The sequence below is a fragment of the Tenrec ecaudatus genome, chromosome X, assembly GCF_050624435.1.
Source record: "Tenrec ecaudatus isolate mTenEca1 chromosome X, mTenEca1.hap1, whole genome shotgun sequence".
NCBI lineage: Eukaryota > Metazoa > Chordata > Mammalia > Afrosoricida > Tenrecidae > Tenrec > Tenrec ecaudatus.
Window position 1 is genome coordinate 16,783,890 of NC_134548.1, and position 20,104 is coordinate 16,803,993.

At 41.9% G+C, this 20,104-nt stretch overlaps 1 protein-coding gene across 1 annotated transcript; it reads right to left on the reverse strand.

Annotated features, from left to right (window-relative positions):
* Positions 1-19,057: 19,057 nt before the first annotated feature.
* LOC142433178 (E3 ubiquitin-protein ligase RNF133-like) lies at positions 19,058-20,104 on the reverse strand. Its single transcript, XM_075538294.1, has one exon. It carries the CDS (start codon positions 20,102-20,104, stop codon positions 19,058-19,060), a length of 1,047 nt encoding a protein of 348 aa, XP_075394409.1.

Genomic DNA, 20,104 nt, shown 5'->3' on the forward strand with positions numbered 1-20,104 from the left:
AAGAAAGTATTGCTACAAAATCTATAAACCTCTATTAAACAAAATATCAAAAATGTGAAGCTACAAAATGGGTGCATAGCAAATGTGGTAAAGAAAGTTGATGGTGCCCGGCTATCAAAAGATATAACATCTGTGGTGTTAAAAACTTGAAGATAAACAAGCTGTCATCTAGCTGAGAAGCAATCAGGTCTACGCGGACAAAGCACACCAGCCTGTGTGATCATGAGGTGTCAATGGGATCAGGTATCAGGCATCTAAGACCCAGAACAAAATCATACCAATGTGAATGGTGGATGCGGGGGGAGTGGGGGTGAGGAGTGGAGACTCAAAGCCCATCTGTAAACAATTGGACAGTCCCTTAGAGAAGGGTCACAAGGAAGAGACGTACCAATATGGGTGCAGTATAGCACCAGTGAAGCATACAACGTTCCTATAGTTGTTTAATGCTTCTCCCCTCCCCCACTATCATGACCTCAATTATACTTTACAAATCTGACTAGATCAGAACATGGACACTGCTACAGGTAAGAACCTGCAACACAGGGAATCCAGGACAGATACAGCCCTCAGGGCCAACAAGGAGACTAGAGATACCAGGAGGATAAGGAGAAGGTGAGGAGAGAAAGGGGGAATCAATCACAAGGGTCAACATATAACCCCCTCCCAGGGGGACAAACAACAGAGAAGTGGGTGAAGGGAGACAGAGGACAATGTAAACTATGAAAATAATAATCTATAACTTATCAAGGGTTCATGAGGGAGGGAGGGAAGGAGGGGGAAACAAGAGGAGATGATATCAAGGGCTCAAGTAGAAAGAAAATGTATTGAAAATGATGATGGCAACATATGTACAAATGTACTTGACACAATGGATGAATGTATGGAGTGTGAAAAGAGCGGTAAGAGTCCCCAATAAAATGATTTAATAAAAAAAGTGAAGCTACTGTTTTTCAATATAGCCTCCATCTGGGTCTATACATATCTGAAGTTGGTATCTCTAGCTCTCCCATCCTTCCTCAAAGAATTTTGTGCTCTTTAATTCACATTACTTCAGAATGGCAGTTTTGGCATCCTTAATCAACTCCCATCATGTTTATTTGAAAGTTTCTTTTAGCACAAGAAGAAGTCTGGACCAGCTCAGAGCTCTAGGGTGGCTGGGGTTAGAATTCCCAATGAACGTCATATAGGACAGCCCTTGCTGCCTTCTAAAAATGAGCAGGTACATCGTTGTGAATAAAAAAACAAATAAAAACTGTTTTGGCATAGCTTTTCTGGTCTTTTCCTCACCAATGCAGCTTTCACTTTTCTGAAAACGTTCTCCTTCCAAACCCTTGTAATCCTCTTCTGTTCTTTGAGAAGATCTATCAAGGTTACCCCTATGGAATCCAGCCCCCAAACAATCTTCATAACTTTCTGAGCTGACATCTCTGTCTTGAATTTAACTAGTCTAGCAAATCCCCTTAGAAGTCACCACTTTGATTGGACATTAAAAATAAATTAAGACACCTTAATGAAACTCCGACAAGTATACCGCTGAGAGAATTTGTCTGCAGCCATCTACTGACCACAGGCACATGTTTAAATCCATACCTATATGAACTGGAGCCCTAGCGGGAATACCTTTAGGTTTATCCCTGTATTCTAAAACACACACACACACACACACACACATCTCAATTAAGTGCTCGAATTAAAGTATATTGAAGTTAAGAAAATTGGGGGGGGGGGAATTTTGGTTTGCATGGTTTATGAAGCCCTTCAAAGCTTGGCATCCCTGACAGGAAAATAAATGAGGCAATTCTTGGAGGTTGTTTTGGGAATTGTAGAGAGAACACAACCATTCCATATTTCAGATAAGGAAACAGAGGCACATATATTTATAGCTAAAAAGTGTTAGATAGGTACCACAGTAGAACTTCTGATGTCCCTGCTATAATTCTCTTGATTGCTCCACATCACTGAAGGAGATCCAAGATGGAGAAAGAAGAAGGGAGAAAAGAAAATGTGATTTGGAGGTAGGACCAGGGGAAACAAACAGACAAACAAACAAACAAACCTATACTTGTAAAAAACAAGACAGCAAAAATGTGGAATTTTCAGGAAGAGGTTTGCTCTTCATATGAATGATTCTTGGGTTTTGGTGTGTATTTTTGGTAACAGTATGCAGTGAGTCACTAACAAAGAGCTTAAGACAGATGAGTTAACATAAACGGACCAAAATAAGCTGTGGTCTCTAGGCTGAGCAGCTGTTAGACAAACCTGCCAATTTTTTTTCCCAGAGACACTTGCAGCAGATGAAAGTGAGCAGGCAGAGAGTGCTTCATTAGAAACTTCCATACCGTTCATAATTTTCTGTGGCTGAAATGTGGCTTTCTGGGGAAAGGTGAGAACTCTCAGCTCCTTGTTGAAGCTACGCTCTGTGGAGGTTGCAGGCCACAGAGAGATGGGTTAGTGGTGAAATAATGCCTAGGAACAATGTGAGGATCTTGGGTTTTCAGCCCTGACTGTGTGACTAACTGTGTCACTAGAGATGATCCCTTTAGCTTCTCCATGATTCTATCATTCATCTTCTGGATGAGGGGGTTGGATTGGATAGCTTCCTAGGACTCCTTCAGTTTCAAAATTACATTCATTGGGTACTTAATTTTGTGCTAAAAGCTTTACATATATCCTCCCTGCACTCCTACTGAAATTACCTTTGAGGTGGTTTGATAGTACTCCAATTTTCAAATACGGCGCAGAAACTACCGTATATACTGAAATATAAGCCGACCCGAGTATAAGCCGAGGTACCTAATTATTACCTGGGAAACCAGAAAAACTGATTGACTCGAGTATAAGCCTAGGGTGGAAAATGAAGAAGCTATTGGTGAGTTTCAATAATCAAAACTAATGAAAATAAAATTACTAAAAATTGAAACATCAGTGGGGGTAATGTATTTAAATAATTTATTTTAAATAAAAACATAAATAAAAGGACAAGTCATTTAACATTAGTAAACCAGCACAGTAAGTGGAAAATAGGTTCAACAAAAACAATAAGGTATCTACAATGATACCTTAAGAGTACTATTCCCTGAGCTCAATCAGCAACCAAGCTAAAATGTAAAGAGTTAAAATCCTCCAAAATTGGATTCCTCATCATCATCCGTATCCCAATGCAGAGCTTCAGCTGGTGTGAGGCCATCATAGATGCTGTCCTCACTGAGATCACCGTCATCACCACCACTGCTGTCATTTTCATACAAAGCTCAGTCTTCACTGCCTTCCATAGCATTACTAATACTACATTTCTGGAAGGCACGTCACACCATGTCTTCTAGAATGTCTTCCCATGCATCTCAAACCCACTTTGCTATGAACTCTATGTCAGGCTTCATGAGATTTCCTCCTTTTGTTAGTCAGGCTTGACCAGATGACATCCATTCATGCCACATCCTTTGCACACGGTCTTTAAAAGCCTTATTCAAAGATACACGTCATAGGACAGCTCTGATTGGCTAGATGTGAGTAAACAAACATTCAAAGCCTGGCAAAGTCAGCGGGGCTTTGAATGAACAGCAGAGAAACGGCAATCACCCACGAGATAACGGGCGCTCGTCCCGTTACCTCGGGTGGGAGTGGTGGCCCAGCGAGATGTTACACCTCGCTGGGGTACCACTGACCTGTGTATAAGTCTAACCCCAGTTTTTCAGCATATTTTCTGTGCTGAAAAATTCAGCTTATACACGAGTATATGCGGTAAGTCTTCAAGCGAATAAGGGACTTGTCTGAGGTGATATAGCAAGGAAATGGCAGATCCTGGACTCAAACTTGAGATTGCCTGGGGAAACTGGCTTCTTGACCAACATTCCTTGATCCTGCTTCTCTCTAAGTAGGAAATGAGGAGCAAGCTGTAGCCCCACCTCTCTCCCTCTCCAGAGCTTTATATCTCTTTCCAATCATTCTGCTTCACTTACTCTGTAGTGGAATTTCATGATCTAATTGAAGCCTCTTGTTGGATCCACAGACTACGCTGTGGGTGCAGGGTGTAAATCATAGCACAGCAATAGTGTTGAAAGGGGAACAGCAGGACTCATTCTCCGCTTGAATATTTTATGTGTTCTTTCTAGTGGACACTCTGCACATGATGTTCTTGCTGATGTCACTGGCAGGAATCTCTTCTGAGGAGACACTCAGTTTGATAGCTTACTCTATCCTAATTTAATATGAGATGCCCATGGCAACAGCAGTGATCATAACAGCTCCTTTGTTTTCTATAATAAATGACACCCAATTTAAGCACTTTCTTGCACTGCGTGTCTTCCAGTGAAGACACCAGATGGTGAAAGAACCTCCCTCTCTCCAACAGAAAATGAAATAGTTAAAAATCTAAGATTATGGCTGATTGTATCTAACTTCTGCTCATGATGGAGCTTTAGTTGGTGACTGACAATCCTGGGTTGAAAGTCTACTGGGGAGGATATTTATGACTGAAATTATGTACTCCATGTTTTTTTCCTGCACTGAGGCAAGAGCTAATAACAATCTCCCAAAGCACTACTGCTTATATTTACATGTGTGCTTTGTGTGGTAGTTGCATAACTTCATGTCAACTTGATAAATAGGTGTAGGGGTGGAGTCTAGCCTGTCAATCAGGTCACAGCCTGATGATGCCTTCTTGTGGGCGTGGCCTTCTCATAAGGGTTCTGGGAACTTCCTCTCTTTCTCCCTGGAGGTGGGCAACACACTCTCTTCCTTTGCCTTCCCATTGACAAGACATGTGGACACTTGCAGAGACCTGCTTCACATTCCTTTTGAAAAGCCACATGCGCCGTGGAGACCTACACTGGTGCAAATGCTTCCACTGCCACTGGATCCACAAGACGTTTCACCCACTGGCCTGTGATGTTCCTGCATTCGGCATCATTGCAAATTGCTATGTGAGTCTGAAGAGGAATTTATGAACTAGTATTGGATTTATGGGCTAATATCAGACTTGTGCACTTGATCTGGACTGGGCTGGTATGTTTTTGTAATATACAATTTACTCTTTGATATAAAGCTCTTTCTTATGCATATATAAGTGACCCTGGATTTGTTTCTCTAGTCCAATAGAATGTGGTGAAAGTGACTGCATTTCAGGTCTAAGCCTAAACTTCCAGTGTGTTTCCACTTGCTTGCTCTTGACCTCTGTGTCTACAATGAGAATATACCTAAATTATCCTGTTAGAAGATAAGACACGGACTTCCTGGAAGATGGCGACGGAGTAACACATACCAGAGGGACTCCGCAGAATCCAGCCCAGGAGAGTTGCTCGGAGGGAAATTCAACGCCACTGGATCACAGGAGGCGCATCATAAAGATAAGTAGGCTCAGATCCACGGGGTTTTGAGGGGCTGGGGGCTTTTGGCTTATCTCAGTGGATGCCATCTGGGGCTCAACCCTAGCCTAGCCGCTGTGTCTGCCCAAGCCGGGACCATTTGGAGCCTGTAGCAGGGCTTGGCCTCGGAGCAGCCACAGTTTTCCCCTGCCTGCCTCAGGGCAGGGACAGGGCCCTTGAGGCTCCACCGGCAGGGATTGTTATTCAGCTGCATTGTTGCTTCTGTTTGCGTCTCTGCTCTATATTCCCACGCAGCCTTGGAGGGCTGCGCAGGGGCTTTTTCAGGGCACAACCACAGCTTGCCGTGCCGCGTGGGCTGAGCAGGGACTGAACCCAAACCCCCACAGCTCCATAGGCAGGGATCAAGCTTCAGCTACACTGCGGCGTCAGTTAACATCTCTGCTCTCTGTTCCCCCACTTCTCTGGGGGCTGCTCAGCAGCTTTCTTGCAACTCTTCTTGGGGCTCAGCTACGGACTGCCGCTGGGGCTTGGGGCAGGGAGTGGGCCCTTGCAGGTCCACAGGCAGGGAGTGGGACTCAGCTGCATAGTTGCTTCCCTGTACCCCGGCACAGTCCGGTATCACTGTTTAATTTTTCTCCCCCTCTTGTTCCTGAACTGCTCTCTCACACTCCATTGCAGACTTATGGGACACTCCCATTGCCCTAGGGCATTTGCGCCTGGGCCACACCCAGCTAGGTGAGCTCCACCCTGCATAGATAGCCCAAGGCTAGGGAAAGGCCTGCTTGCTCTCCAGGGGATACTCCTCTGACTCCTCACCAGGGAGTTTCTGCCTGTGTACCTGGGGACATAAGGCAGCTCAGCCAACACTTATCAATATTCAAACCAATAGCAGGAACTTCAGCCCAGCCTCTGCAACACTGGGGCAGGCAGCCGACCTGCCATCTGGGGCACTCCCCTGATAGGGAAGCAACAGGAAGATAACGTGGTAGGTTAATAACCTAGCAAAATCAGCTGTAGGCAGTTCGAAGAAGCATTCCTATAAGTCTTCCAGAGAGAGACTAGAAAATGGCACCTGGTCCCTCAAAAACAATTCAACGCAAACAGCCATCAGCCCCAACGACCTCAATTAAAAAACAGGAGAAACAAAAGACAAAGGCAGAAGATGTGCTGAACATAGCAACATACATAGAAGAAGCAGACATTGAGAAGCCATACAAAGAAACTCTCAGAATGCTGCTTAGAGTCATGCAGGATATGAAGGAAACAATACAGAAAAAGGATGAGATAGAGGAGATAAAAGCCATACACCAAAGAGAAATACTGGAGCTTAGGGAGGAAATAACGAAAAACAATAGCAAATCATGTTCCTTGAGAATCAACTGGAGGAATCAGAGAACCACATCAGTGTCTTGGAGGACAGCCAAGTAGACTTTAATAAACGTGAACAAAAATCTAATAAGAGCATCAGAGAAGGTGAAGAAAACCTAAGAGCTATGTCTGATGCTATGAAGAGGAACAACATTAGAATTATTGGCCTACCGGAGGAAGACACAACAAAGAAGTCATCTGCAACAGTAGCGAGATAGTTCTTGGAGGAAAACTTCCCCAGCCTAATGAATGAAAACCAAGCAACCATCCAGGAGGCTGAAAGAACACCAGCACGACGGGACCCCAAGAAGAAATCACCAAGGCACATAATAGTTAAACTATCCAACTTTGAGGAAAAGGAGAAAATCATGAGAGCAGCTAGGGCAAAAAAAGCAATCACATATAAAGGTCACCACATAAAGATATGTTCAGACCTATCAGCAGAAACTATGAAAAAAAGGAGAGAGTAGAGTAACATATTCCAAAAGTTGAAGGAAAAAAACGCAAATCCAAGAATACTCTACCCAGCCAAATTATCGATCGAGATCGATGGAGAAGTAAAAGTCTTCCCAGACAAGGAAAAACTCAAAAAATACGTTACAACAAACCCAGCCTTACAAAAGATCCTCGCCGACTCAGTATGGGCAGAAGAACAACACTCACTAAGAACAAATAAGAGACCAACACATAGAACAACTTCACCCAGAGCACAACAAAGAGAAAACAGGCCCCAAGATAGCAATGGCTTAAGGATGGAAAGAAGTCAAGAATGAAACACACACAAAACACATACTAATGATAAAGGAAAGTAGGAAAACTCCCAACACAAAAGGTATAAAATGGCATCACAGAGTCCACACATTGAGATAATAACCCTGAATATCAATGGCCTGAATTCAGGCATTAAAAGACTGAGACTAGCAGAATGGCTTAGAAAACACAACCCATCAATTTGCTGCCTACAGGAGACACATCTCAAGGCTACAGCTGGAGAAGGACCTACCAAGCAACCAGCAATACAAAAAAAGCAGGGGTTGCAATCCTTATCTCGGATAAAATTGACCTCAAAGTGCAAACCATAAAAAGAGATAAGGAGGGACACTATATAATGCTCAAGGGAATCATAGACAATGAACCACTAAGCATTGTAAACATATATTCCCCGAATGAGAGACCAGCTCAATACGTCAACCAAACACTCCAAAAGATTAAGAAAGAAATCACAGACTTGACAATTATAGTGGGCGACTTCAACACACCACTCACTGAGAAGGATAGATCACAGGGAAAGAAACTCAACAAGGAGACTAGGGAGCTAATCTCCACAATTAGACAATTTGACCTAATAGATATTTACAGATCTTTTCATCCAAATAAAAAAAAATTCACATTCATTTCAAGTCCCCATGGCACATATTCGAAGATAGACCACATGCTGGGGCATAAGGCAAATCTACATAAATTTAAGCACATTGAAATAATACAGACCTCTCTCTCTGACCACTGTGCCATAAGACTGGAAATCAACAAAAAGAAGACAAAGAAAATAAGAGCAAATAATTGGAGAATGAATAACTCTCTACTGCAAAAGGAGTGCATACTGGTGCAGATCAGAGATGAAATCAGGAAATTTCTAGAAACCAACGAAAATGAGCACACGATGTACCAAAACTTATGGGACACAGCAAAGGCAGTCATCAGAGGAAGGTTCATAGCAATACAAGCACACCTAAGAAAGGAAGAGAGAATCATGATGGATACACTGACACAAAATTTACAAAAACTAGAGCAGAGTCAGCAGGACAACCCTACTAATAGCAAAAGAAAAGAAATTATTAAAATCAGGGCTGAGATTCAGGAGAGGGAAAATAAAAAAACTATGGAAAAAATTAATATCGCTAAAAGTTGGTTCTTTGAAAGGATAAACAGGATCGATAGACCATTGGCAAACCTAACCAAAGAAAAGAGGGAACAAATCTCAATAGCAAGAAAAAGGGATGAAAGAGGGGTCATTACAACAGACCCTAATGAAATCAAAAGGATAGTTACACAGTACTATGAAGGATTGTACTCCAATGAATTCAACAATTGGAAGACATGGACAAATTCCTGGAAAAACAATTCCTCCCTAGACTATCCTCGGTGGACATCAAGAATCTCAACAGACCCATAGCAATAGAAGAAATAGAAAAGGTTATCAAGGGATTACCAACAAAAAAATCCCCTGGACCAGATGGATACACTGGAGAATTCTATCAAGCATTCAGGGAAGAACTAATACCAATCCTACACAAACTTTTCCAGAACATAGAAAAAGACGGCAAACTCCCAAACTCCTTCTATGAAGGTAGTATAACTCTGATACCCAAACCGGGCAAGGATCCCACAAGAATCGAGAACTACAGAACAATATCCCTAGTGAACATTGATGCAAAAATCCTTAACAAAATACTAGCCAACAGAATACAAAAGTATATAAAACAAATAATTCACCATGACCAAGTGGGATTCATACCAGGGATGCAGGATGGTTCAACATACGAAAGACCATTAGTATTATTCGTCACATTGACATGAGAAAGTATAAGAATCACATGATTATGTCAATAGACGCAGAAAAAGCACTTGACAACATCCAGCACCAATTCCTGTTTAAGACACTAGCGAAGATAGGAATGGAAGGAAAGTTCCTCAAGACAATACAAGCTATATATGAAAAACCAACAGCCAAAGTGGTAGTCAATGGAGAAAAGACTAACACAATCCCACTGAAAAAGGGGACCAGACAAGGATGCCCCTTGTCCCCACCCCTATTTAATATCGTGCTGGAGGTTTTAGCTAACAGCATAAGGCAAAGAAGTGACATCAAAGGTATTCGTCTGGGGAAGGAAGAGGTGAAACTATCGTTATTTGCAGATGATATGATTCGATATATGGAAAATCCCAAAAGTTCCACAAGGGGAGTACTGGAAGCAATAGAGGAGTTTGGCAGAGTGGCAGGATACAAGATCAACAAACAGAAGTCCATCGGACTGTTATACACATCAGATAAGACCACAGAAGAAGAGATTAAAAAGATGGTACCCTTCACAATAGCCTAACACAAATTGAAATATCTAGGGATACACCTGACTGAAAAAACAAAAGATCTATATAGGGAAAACTATAGAACACTATTACAAGAAACCAAGAGCGACCTCAACAAATGGAAGAATATTCCATGCTCTTGGAATGGGAGACTTAATATAGTTAAGATGTCAGTTCTGCCAAAAACACTATATAAGTTTAATGCCATCCCGATACAATTACTATCATCTTTCTTCAAAGAAATGGAAAAACTTATTACCAACTTCATATGGAGAGGGAAGAAACCCAGAATTAGCAGAGAACTCCTCAAGAAGAAGGACACCGTGGGAGGGCTTGCTTTACCTGACTTTGGCACGTATTATGCAGCCACAGTTCTCAAAACGGCATGGTATTGGTACAATGACAGATACTCAGACCAATGGAAAAGAACTGAAAACCCAGAAATAAAAGCATCAGCATACACACAGCCGATCTTTGATAAGGGCCCCAAATATATCAAATGGGAAGCAGATGCCCTCTTTAACAAGTGGTGCTGGAAAAAATGGATATTTAACTGCAGAAAAATGAAGCAAGACCCTTATCTCACTCCATGCACAAGAATAAACTCAAGGTGGATCACAGACCTTGAAGTTAAACCCGAAACTATTAGGGCCATCAATGAGGGAATTGGGACCAACTTGAGAACTTTGGTGCAGGGAATACACAGGCTATCAGAAATAGGGAAGGACACAAACACAGAGGAGGCACAAATTGACAAATGGGATATACTGAAGATAAAACACTTGTGTACATCTAAAGAATTCACCAAGAGAGGAATAAGAGATTCCACAGACTGGGAAAACATCTTTAGCAATGACACATCAGACAAAGGTCTTATTACTAAAATCTATAATACTCTGCTAGCTTCCAAAAAGAAAAAAACCAATAGCCCACTTGAAAGGTGGGCAAAGGACTTGAACAGAAATTTTACAGGGACAGAAATCCGAATGGCCAACAAACATATGAGAAAATGTTCCCGATCTTTAGCCATAAGAGAAATGCAAATTAAAACAACAATGAGGTACCACCTGACACCCTCAAAGGTAGCCCAATTCAAAAAATCAGAAAGCAACAAGTGTTGGAGGGGCTGTGGGGAGACAGGAACTCTCATCCACTGCTGGTGGGCCTGTAAGTATGTACAGCCACTATGGAAATCAATCTGGCGATACCTAAAACAGATGGAAATAGAGTTACCATATGACCCAGCAATCCCCCTACTGGGCATATACCCAGAAGAGGCAAGGAACAAACCAAGACCAGACATCTGTGCTCCAATGTTCATTGCGGCACAGTTCACAATTGCAAGGAGTTGGAAGCAACCCAAATTTCCATCAACTGATGATTGGATTAAAAAACTGTGGTATATACATACAATGGAGAACTACGAATCACTAAAAAGCAGTGATGAACGTATGAGGCACATAGCGGCATGGGAAGAACTGGAGGAAATCAAGCTAAGCGAAGTAAGTCAGGCACAAAAGGACAAGTACAACATGAGCCCGCTGAGGTAAGTATTAAAAAAAATTTAAAAAAATTTTAAATGCAAAAGTGGCATAGGGGAAAAAGCTACTGTATACAAACATTTCTGGGGTGAAGACTGTGTAGTATGGCAGAGACCAGATCAAAACCAGGGATGCACATGGTAGACAACAGTGGAGGAGGTGGGGAAAGGAAAATAAAAGGAAGAAAAGGGGAGTGGGGGCATGGGGCACTAATCCACCCAAGGGGAGGGTATTGTTTATATCTCTACAGGGAAAGTGGGACCAGACTTCAACCCAGTGCAGCAAGGTGTGAGTGCAATATCCCGGCGTGGAGTAGGGAACCAGTGGAGAGGTCTGGGAGGCTGGCCCCAGCACCAAAAATTAAGTGGATTCCTGCCCCTCCCCTGAAAAGAATTTGTTTCAAAGGATGACATTGATTCTGCAGCTCCGGGAGATGGACATATCTGATCAGAGCACACGGGAGCAGATGAAGGGGCAGGAGGAGACAGTGGAACACAGCCTGGCCCACGAGGCCGTGAGGATGATGTTCCTGAGTAGAGCAGCCGGTCCACAGAGAGAACAACATGGCTGGCCCTACTATGAGACATGATGCCCCTCAGTGACTAAGGGCGATACAGGGGACAGCACCGCAGACACAGTGTGGGAATTGCACCTGACCTGATCCCACCACACCGAGGCAAAGCACTGGGGGAGTGCAGTGGAACAGCAAGGGAATGGAGTGGCAAGGTCCCCAGGGAATGCTGAAAGTGGACTTTGGGGCCAGGGCATGGTGCCCCAACAGACTGGACTGGAAAACGCTCCTAAGGGCCAGCAAATGATCCTTGAACGAACTACAAGCCTTTCTTTTGTGAAGTGTTTTGTTCTTTGTCAGTGGTTTGTTTTGTTGTTTTATTGTCTGGTTGTATACTGTTGCTTTGTTTTCCTCTGTCTTGTTTCCGTGCATGTTAGTGTCTCCACAGGTCTGTCTGAATAGGACAGGCTGGATGAACTATCTGGAGGAAAAACAATAGGACAGACAATTCCGGGGGAACAGACAGTGTCAGGTGGGGGAGGGGGTGGAGGGAAAGGAAGTGGTGTTAATAAACACAGGGACAAGGGAACAACATGGGACCCAAAATGGTAGTGAGGGGGGAGTGGCAGGCCTGATGGGGAACGATCAAGGGTAAGGTTGCGTAGAGAAGAGGTATAGCTGTAGCCCAGGTGGGGACGGAGCATGGTGGTGGGGCAGGAGGAAAGTCAAGGGAGATGGAGGAAGAAGCTGGGAGTCAAGGGGCATTTATGGAGGTCTAGACAAAGACATGTACATGCAAATATATATATGAGGATGGGGAAATAGATCTACGTGTCTATATTTATAGTTTTAGTATTAAGGTGGCGGAAGGACCTTGGGCCTCTACTCAAGCAGTCCCTCAATGCATGAATACTTTCGTTTATTAAATAGGTACTCTATGATGCTCACTCTCCCGACACAACTGCTGAAGCCAAAGTGGGTGAACAAGTAAATGTGGTGAAGAAAGCTGATGGTGCCCGGCTATCAAAAGAAATATTGACTGGGGTCTTAAAGGCTTGAAGATAAACAAGCAGCCATCTAGCTCAGAAGCAACAAAGCCCACATGGAAGAACACCCCAGCCTGTGTGAGCGAGTGATCCCAAAGGGATCAGTTACAGGCATCAAAGAACAAAAAATCATCATATCATTGGCTGCACACCTCCATGATAGGATCGCTGAAGACAAATGGGTGCATAAGCAAATGTGGCGAAGAAAGCTGATGTTGCCCTGCTATCAAAAGAGATAGTGTCTGGGGTCTTAAAGGCTTGAAGATAAACAAGCGGCCATCTAGCTCAGAAGCAAAAAAGCCCACATGGAAGAAGCACACCAGCCAGTGCGGTCACGAGGTGCCAAAGGGACCAGGTATAAGGCATCATGCAAAAAAAAAAAAAAAAGAAAATGTGTGTGTGTATATATATATGTGTGTGTGTGTATATATATGTATATATATGTATATATGTGTATATATATATATATATATATATATATATATATATATACCATATTGAATGAAGGGGGAAGTACAGAGTGGAGACCTAAGGCCCAAGTGTCAGCCAATGGAGATCCCCTCATAGAGGGGTTTAGGAGAGGAGATGGGTCAGTCAGGGTGTGAGGTAGTACCGATGAAGAACACAGCTTTCCCCCAGATCCTGGATGCTTCCTCCCCACAACTACCATGATCCGAATTCTACCTTGTAGGGCTGGATAGGGCAGAGGCTGTACACTGGTACATATGGGGGCTGGAGGCACAGTGAATCCAGGGTGGATGATACCTTCAGGACCAAGGGTGTGAGGGGCGATGCTGGGAGAATGTAGGGTGAATGGGTTGGAAAGGGGGAACTGATTACAGGGATCCACATGTGACCTCCTCCATGGGAGAGGGACGGCAGAGAAGGGGGGGAAGGGAGACTCCGTATAGAGCAAGATATGACAAAATAACGATGTATAAATTACAAAGGGCACATGAGGGAGGGGGGAGCGGGGAGGGAGGGGAAAAAAAGAGGACCTGATGCAAAGGGCTTAAGTGGAGAGCAAATGCTTTGAGAATGATTGGGGTGGGGAATATATGGATGTGCTTTATACAATTGATGTATGTATATGTATGGATTGTGATGAGTTGTATGAGTCCCTAATAAAATGTAAAAAAAGAAAAGGAAAAAAAAGAAAGAAAGAAAAGAAAATGAGTAGGGCAAAGAATGTACAGATGTGCTTTATACAATTGATGTATGTATATGTATGGACCATGATAAGAGTTGTATGAGCCCCTAATAAAACGTTTAAAACAAACAAACAAAAAAAAGAATATAAGACACAAGGAGCAGAGCTGAGTTTCCCTGCGCATTGCAGCAAGGTTATTCTAGTTGGCTGACCTGCAACCAGACCTGTGAGTGAGCTCAGTTAAACTTCAAAGCACTGCCATTCTGAGACTAAATTGCCAACCCACAAACTTATAAATGAAATAAAAGCTTGTTCGGGACTGACGGTTCCAGGAGGACATGGGAGAGGAGGAGATGGGGGAAAGGAAGTGGTGTTAATAAACTCAGGGACAAGGGAACAACAAGTGATACAAAAATCAGTGGCAAGGAGAGTATAAGAGGCTTGGTAGGGGTTGATCAAGGGCAATGTAACCAAGAGCAATTACTAAAACCCAAATGAATGCTAAGCATGATAGTGAGACATGAGGAAAGTAAAAGGAAATAGAGGAAAGAACTAGGAGGCAAAGGGCATTTATAGAGGTCTAAATACAAGCATGTACATATGTAAATATATTTATATATGATGATGGGGAAATAGATCTATGTGCATATATTGGTAGGTTTAATATTAAGGTAGCAAATGGACATTGGGCCTCCACTTAAGTACTTCCTCAATTCAAGAACACTTTGTTCTAGTAAACTGGCATTCCATGATGCTCACTTTCCTGACATGATCACTGAAGACAAAGTGGGTGCATAAGTAAATGTGGAGAAGATAGCTGAGGGTGCCCAGCTATCAAAAGATATAGCATCTGGGGTCTTACAGACTTGAAGATAAACAAGTTGCCATCTAGCTGAGAAGCAACAAAGCCCACATGGAAGAAGCACACCAGTCTGTGTGATCACGAGGTGTAGATGGGATCAGGTATCAGGCATCAAAGAGCAAAAACTCGTATCATTGTGAATGAGGAGGAGTGCGGAGTGGAACCCAAAGCCCATCTGTAGGCAACTAGAAATCCCCTTACAGAAGGATCACGGGGAGATGAGCCAGTCAGGGTGCAGTGTAGCAATGATGAAACATACAAATTTCCTCTAGTTCCTAAATACTTCCTCTCCCCCCACAACCCCTCAATATCGTGATTCCAATTATACCTTACCAATCTGGCTAGACCAGAGGATGTACACTGGGACAGATAGGAATTGGAAACACTGGGAATCCAGGACAGATGACCCCTTCAGGACCAGTGGTGAGAGTGGTGATACCGGGAGGGTGGAGGGAGGGTGGGGTAGAAAGAGGTAACCGATCACAAGGATCTACATATAACCTCAGGGACGAACAACAGAAAAGTGGGTGGAGGGAGAAGTTGGGCAGTGTAAGATATGGCAAAATAAAAAGTGGTCCCAAGAGCCTGGCCATGGACATGAAGGTGGTCAAATGGTTGATGCTGTTTAGGGTTGGAGAGAATGATGTATTCCACCAGTTGGTTATGTGTCCATGGTTCAAGAAGACTTGTACAAACACAGGATAAAATTGGAACCCCTAACAAAGAGGAGGAAAATGGATCCAAGTTTTGGAAGGAAATACCTATAATAGATATATGCATGGGATTAAGAATTTATATAGAAAATAGACAAGTTAATGTAAGAAAACAGAGCAACAGTGTCAGAGTATTCCATCACCACCAGACTGTACAGTTCAATGTTTTCTAGACCATTTGCTGCTCATTCAGAATCTGTATATAGACCAAGAAGCAGTCTTTTGAACAAAATGAGAAGATACTGGAAGTGTGTGTCAGGGTTGTATCTTTTCACTAAAATTATTCAATCTGCATGTTGCGTAAATAATCTGAGAAGCTGGACTGTATGAACAGTGTGTCATCAGGATTGGAGGGAGGCTTTTTCACAACCTGTTGTATGCAGTTTACACAACCTTGCTTACTGAAAGACAAGAAGGGTTGAAACATTCAATGGTGAATATCGAAGAATACAGCCCTCAGAATGGATTAAAACAACGGAAACCCATAGCCATTGAGGCAATTCCAAACGGGTTGTTATTATTATCTCTTAGCCTATGTTGCAGTGATTGTGTCTATCCATCATATCAAGGGCCTTTTTTTTTCTTTCTTCCTCTTTACCAAATCTGGTGGCTTTTCCAGGGACTAGTGTCCCCTGATAATATGTCCAAAATATGTGAGACCAAGTCTTGCAATACTTGCTTTTCTTCTCCCCCATATGTTTGAAATGAACTTTTATGTCACTAAAGACTCCATTTTAAGTTTATTTTTCCTCCTTTTATTAGCTACTCAGATCAATATTTAGCTCTGAGGGGTAAGGAATCTGGAGGTTTTCTTTCTTTTCTTTTTTTAAGCCTTCACTCATTTTTATTTATTTATTTTAAAATTTATTTTGTTTTTAAGAAGCATATTCTGTATGGTAGCACATCCCATCTTAAATGTAATCAATAATAATATCCCATTTGCCACCCCCCATAAATGTGGTTCTCTCTTTTTTTCCCCTCTCCCTTCCTCCCTCCCTCTGTAATTTCCTATCCCTTCTCCTTCCCTATCCCCACCCATGTCCTTATCTTTTGGTGTACACGCCACTTTTCTTTTTCTCCATTTTCCCTATAATATGATGTAATTAATTTATCTTTATAAGATTTATTAACTTGGATAAGCATAATGCGAGGAGCAACCTCTCATTGGGGGGAAATGCTTAACAATACTTACATAGAACCCAAGGGAAGAATACACCCAGTACTGTGTTCCTAATCAGACACGTTTGACCTTGGTGACTCATGTGGTTTGCTATAGACTACTGGTATTTCAAATTCTGTCCTTTTGATAAGCACAAGACCCTTCATAGGGCACACCAGAAGGACTTGGTGTGGAATCCCCACTAAAGGAACCTGAAACTCACCTGTAGTCCTTTAACTTAAAACTGAGACTCCCTAGTGTGAGAAGCAGATATCTGATATCCCATGGTTATAGAAATGGTGCTCACTGGACGTTAGTTTGAGGGTACCTCATGAATGGTGGCCTAGGATTACCATATACTTACTATTTTAATGCCTCCTAACTTCATTATGATATATATTACTCTGGTAGGCATGTGTGGTAATTACATAATCTGGTGTCGATTTGAGAGGATTACGAGTGAAGGGATGGAGTCTTATCTGTCAATTGGATCATAGCCAATGAGGCATCTGTATGGGCATGAGAATTCCTGAGAATTCTTGGAAATTCAGTATTCCTTCTTGTAGGTGGGAGACACTCTCTCAGGTGAGACTCTCTATTGACAAGGCTCACTCCCTGTGAGACATCCCTGAGGAGAAGCCACATAAACCCACCCTGATGCAGCCCTGGGTGCTGGAGAAGCCATGTGGAGACCCCTGACAGTGCTGAGATGCTTACACCGCCACTGGATCCAAAGACTTTCTACTCACTGGTCTGTGACCATCCTATATTCGGCATCACTGCATGTATTTCATGAGTCTGAAAAGGACTTTATAGATCGGTATTGGATATATGGGCTAATATCAGATTTATAGGCTTGGACTGGACTGGGTTGGGATGTTTTCTTAATGTACAATTACCCTTTCTATAAACTCTCTCATACACATATGAGTGTCTATGAATTTGTTTCTGTAGTCTATCCCGACTAACGCAGCATGGTTCTGACTTTGTGAACCATATGTTATTGAAGTGGAAGTCCAAAGTCCATTTGCCGGGTCCACACATGGTTTAACCCCCTGACCATAGTGGAGGGACGTGAACAGCTTTGTTATCAGAGAGGGAACATTGTAAAGTTGATTATAGCAGGTGTAACAATGTTAAAATATAATACCTTGCCACTTGATCTCCCCTTTGACACATTTTACAGTGACACATTTTACTTGATCTCCCTTTGACACATTTTACACATTTTTCAGTTAAAAAAAAAGTAACAGCGAAATACACATATATTAAGCCTCTGATGAATCCCTTCTGACTATAGACCAGGGGTGTTAACAGCCTTGTTATGCATAATGCATTGGAAAGTAGATTATTGCAGATGCAGTTAGGTTAAAATTTAACACCTTATCATTCGATCCCCTTTTGACCAATTTTAAATTTGTTCTGTTTTTTAATATTTTCTGCTTTCTTTTCAATTGAGGTTTGTCTCTGTTTTACTTTGTTACTTATTTATTTATTAATTCTGTAAATTAAATCCAGGACAGGTAAATCTATAGAGACAGTAACTGGATTAATGGTTTCTTGAGGGTATAACGGGGAAATAAAGATCTAATAACAAGGAGTACAAGAAAGAAGAAAATGGTCTAAAATGGATTATGGTGATGATTGTTCACCTCTTCTTAATTTGATTGAACTATTAAATTGTATGATATGTAAATTATATACCAATAAAATTTAAAAATGGAATGTAATTGCAAAATTATCATAAAGCAAAAATTTTTGTGCTAAAATTTAAACAATGAAGTGTAATGATTTCAACATTAATATAGCATAACTTAACTATAATACCAAAAGAGAATATTTACTTTGCTTTGGGAAGAAAATTATCAGTAAGTTTGCATATTGGTTATAATACAGAAACCATTAAAATTTAAAAGCATTTTATACTGTATATGCTTCAGAGTCCAATATATGCACAAAAATATTTAGGGAAGAAAAGTTCATGCTTGGTTTTCACATGCACATGTACATAAACATATACACTCACAGGGGTAACACATCTGGAAAAATTAATTTAGCAAAAATCAAACATTAAAAAAAATTCTGCTAAGCCTTTTACTCATTTCTGTCTTTGAAGCTTGGTAAAAATTCTAGAAACTGAATAAAATAACATGGAAGGACACACAATAAACACACTTCAAGCAGACAAAATGCTTGCCAATATTTTAACCTGATTAACTAACAGGTTTAATGCACAACTCAAAAGGTTACATACTTAAAGGAAGAACCTCTTCTACTTCAGAAATAGGCTGGATGTTTATTCCAGGCCATAGGTCGTTGCACCAAGAACTTCATTATTTGTTTCCTGATCATTAGCCGATTCAGAAACACTTTGGTCTTCCGCCATTATTTCTTGCAAGAGTTCTAAGGCATATTCTGTATCAATTTGGATCCCCAGGGCTTTGAGAATGTCACATTTACACATGGGGCATGTTCCATGGGATAGAATCCATGGGTCAATGCAATCCTTGTGGAAAAAATGCTTACAAGTCAGAATACGAACTATATCATCAGCCTTATAGGGTTCGAAGCAAATGACGCAATTGTCTCCATTTGGAGTGATTTCCTCATCACCCTCTTTTAAGACCCGTAGTTGGAGTTGGCCAAAGGCGTCCTTGAGATCTGTTATTAGTTCTTGCCACCTCCTATTCTGAATTCTTGTCATCCGAATTTTACGAATCTGATAAAAGATGAAGTAGGCTATGCTAGCAACGATAACAACTGCGAAAGACACCAAATAGTGATTCATCCAGATGACGTGTCTCCTCCCCACTTCAATTATGGCTGTGACGCGAATCCCCTTCTGAATTAAATGGAAAATTTCAGAGCCTTTTATGTTGCCAATCATCACCACCACGATGTCTTTAAAAGCCTGGTGTGCCATGGGAAATACCTGATTGCCAGTTCCAGCAAAGTTATATATAATGACCCCGCTGGCTCCTTTATCGACAGCCACCTGAATCTTTTGGGTGAAAGTACATCCTCCACGTTCAATGAGCGCAAACCAAGTCTCTGCACCTTTCCCAAGGCTGAAGTTGGTATTCGGATTACATACATGTTGAATTTTCCCATCTGGTGGCACAATAATGCCGGCCATTTTCTTTAAAGTGGATTCTTTGCCAAAAATTCCTGTCTCGCCCAACTCAGACAACATTCGGTCCCCCACATAGAAGGAGATATTCATATAAGCAGTCCAAACAGCATTGGCATTACAAGAGTTCGGAGTAAGCAACAGTAGAAAAGTGAATCTCACGAACCAGGAGATGGTGTTAGTTCTCCTAGCGTTAAGCTTGAGTGCCCTCAT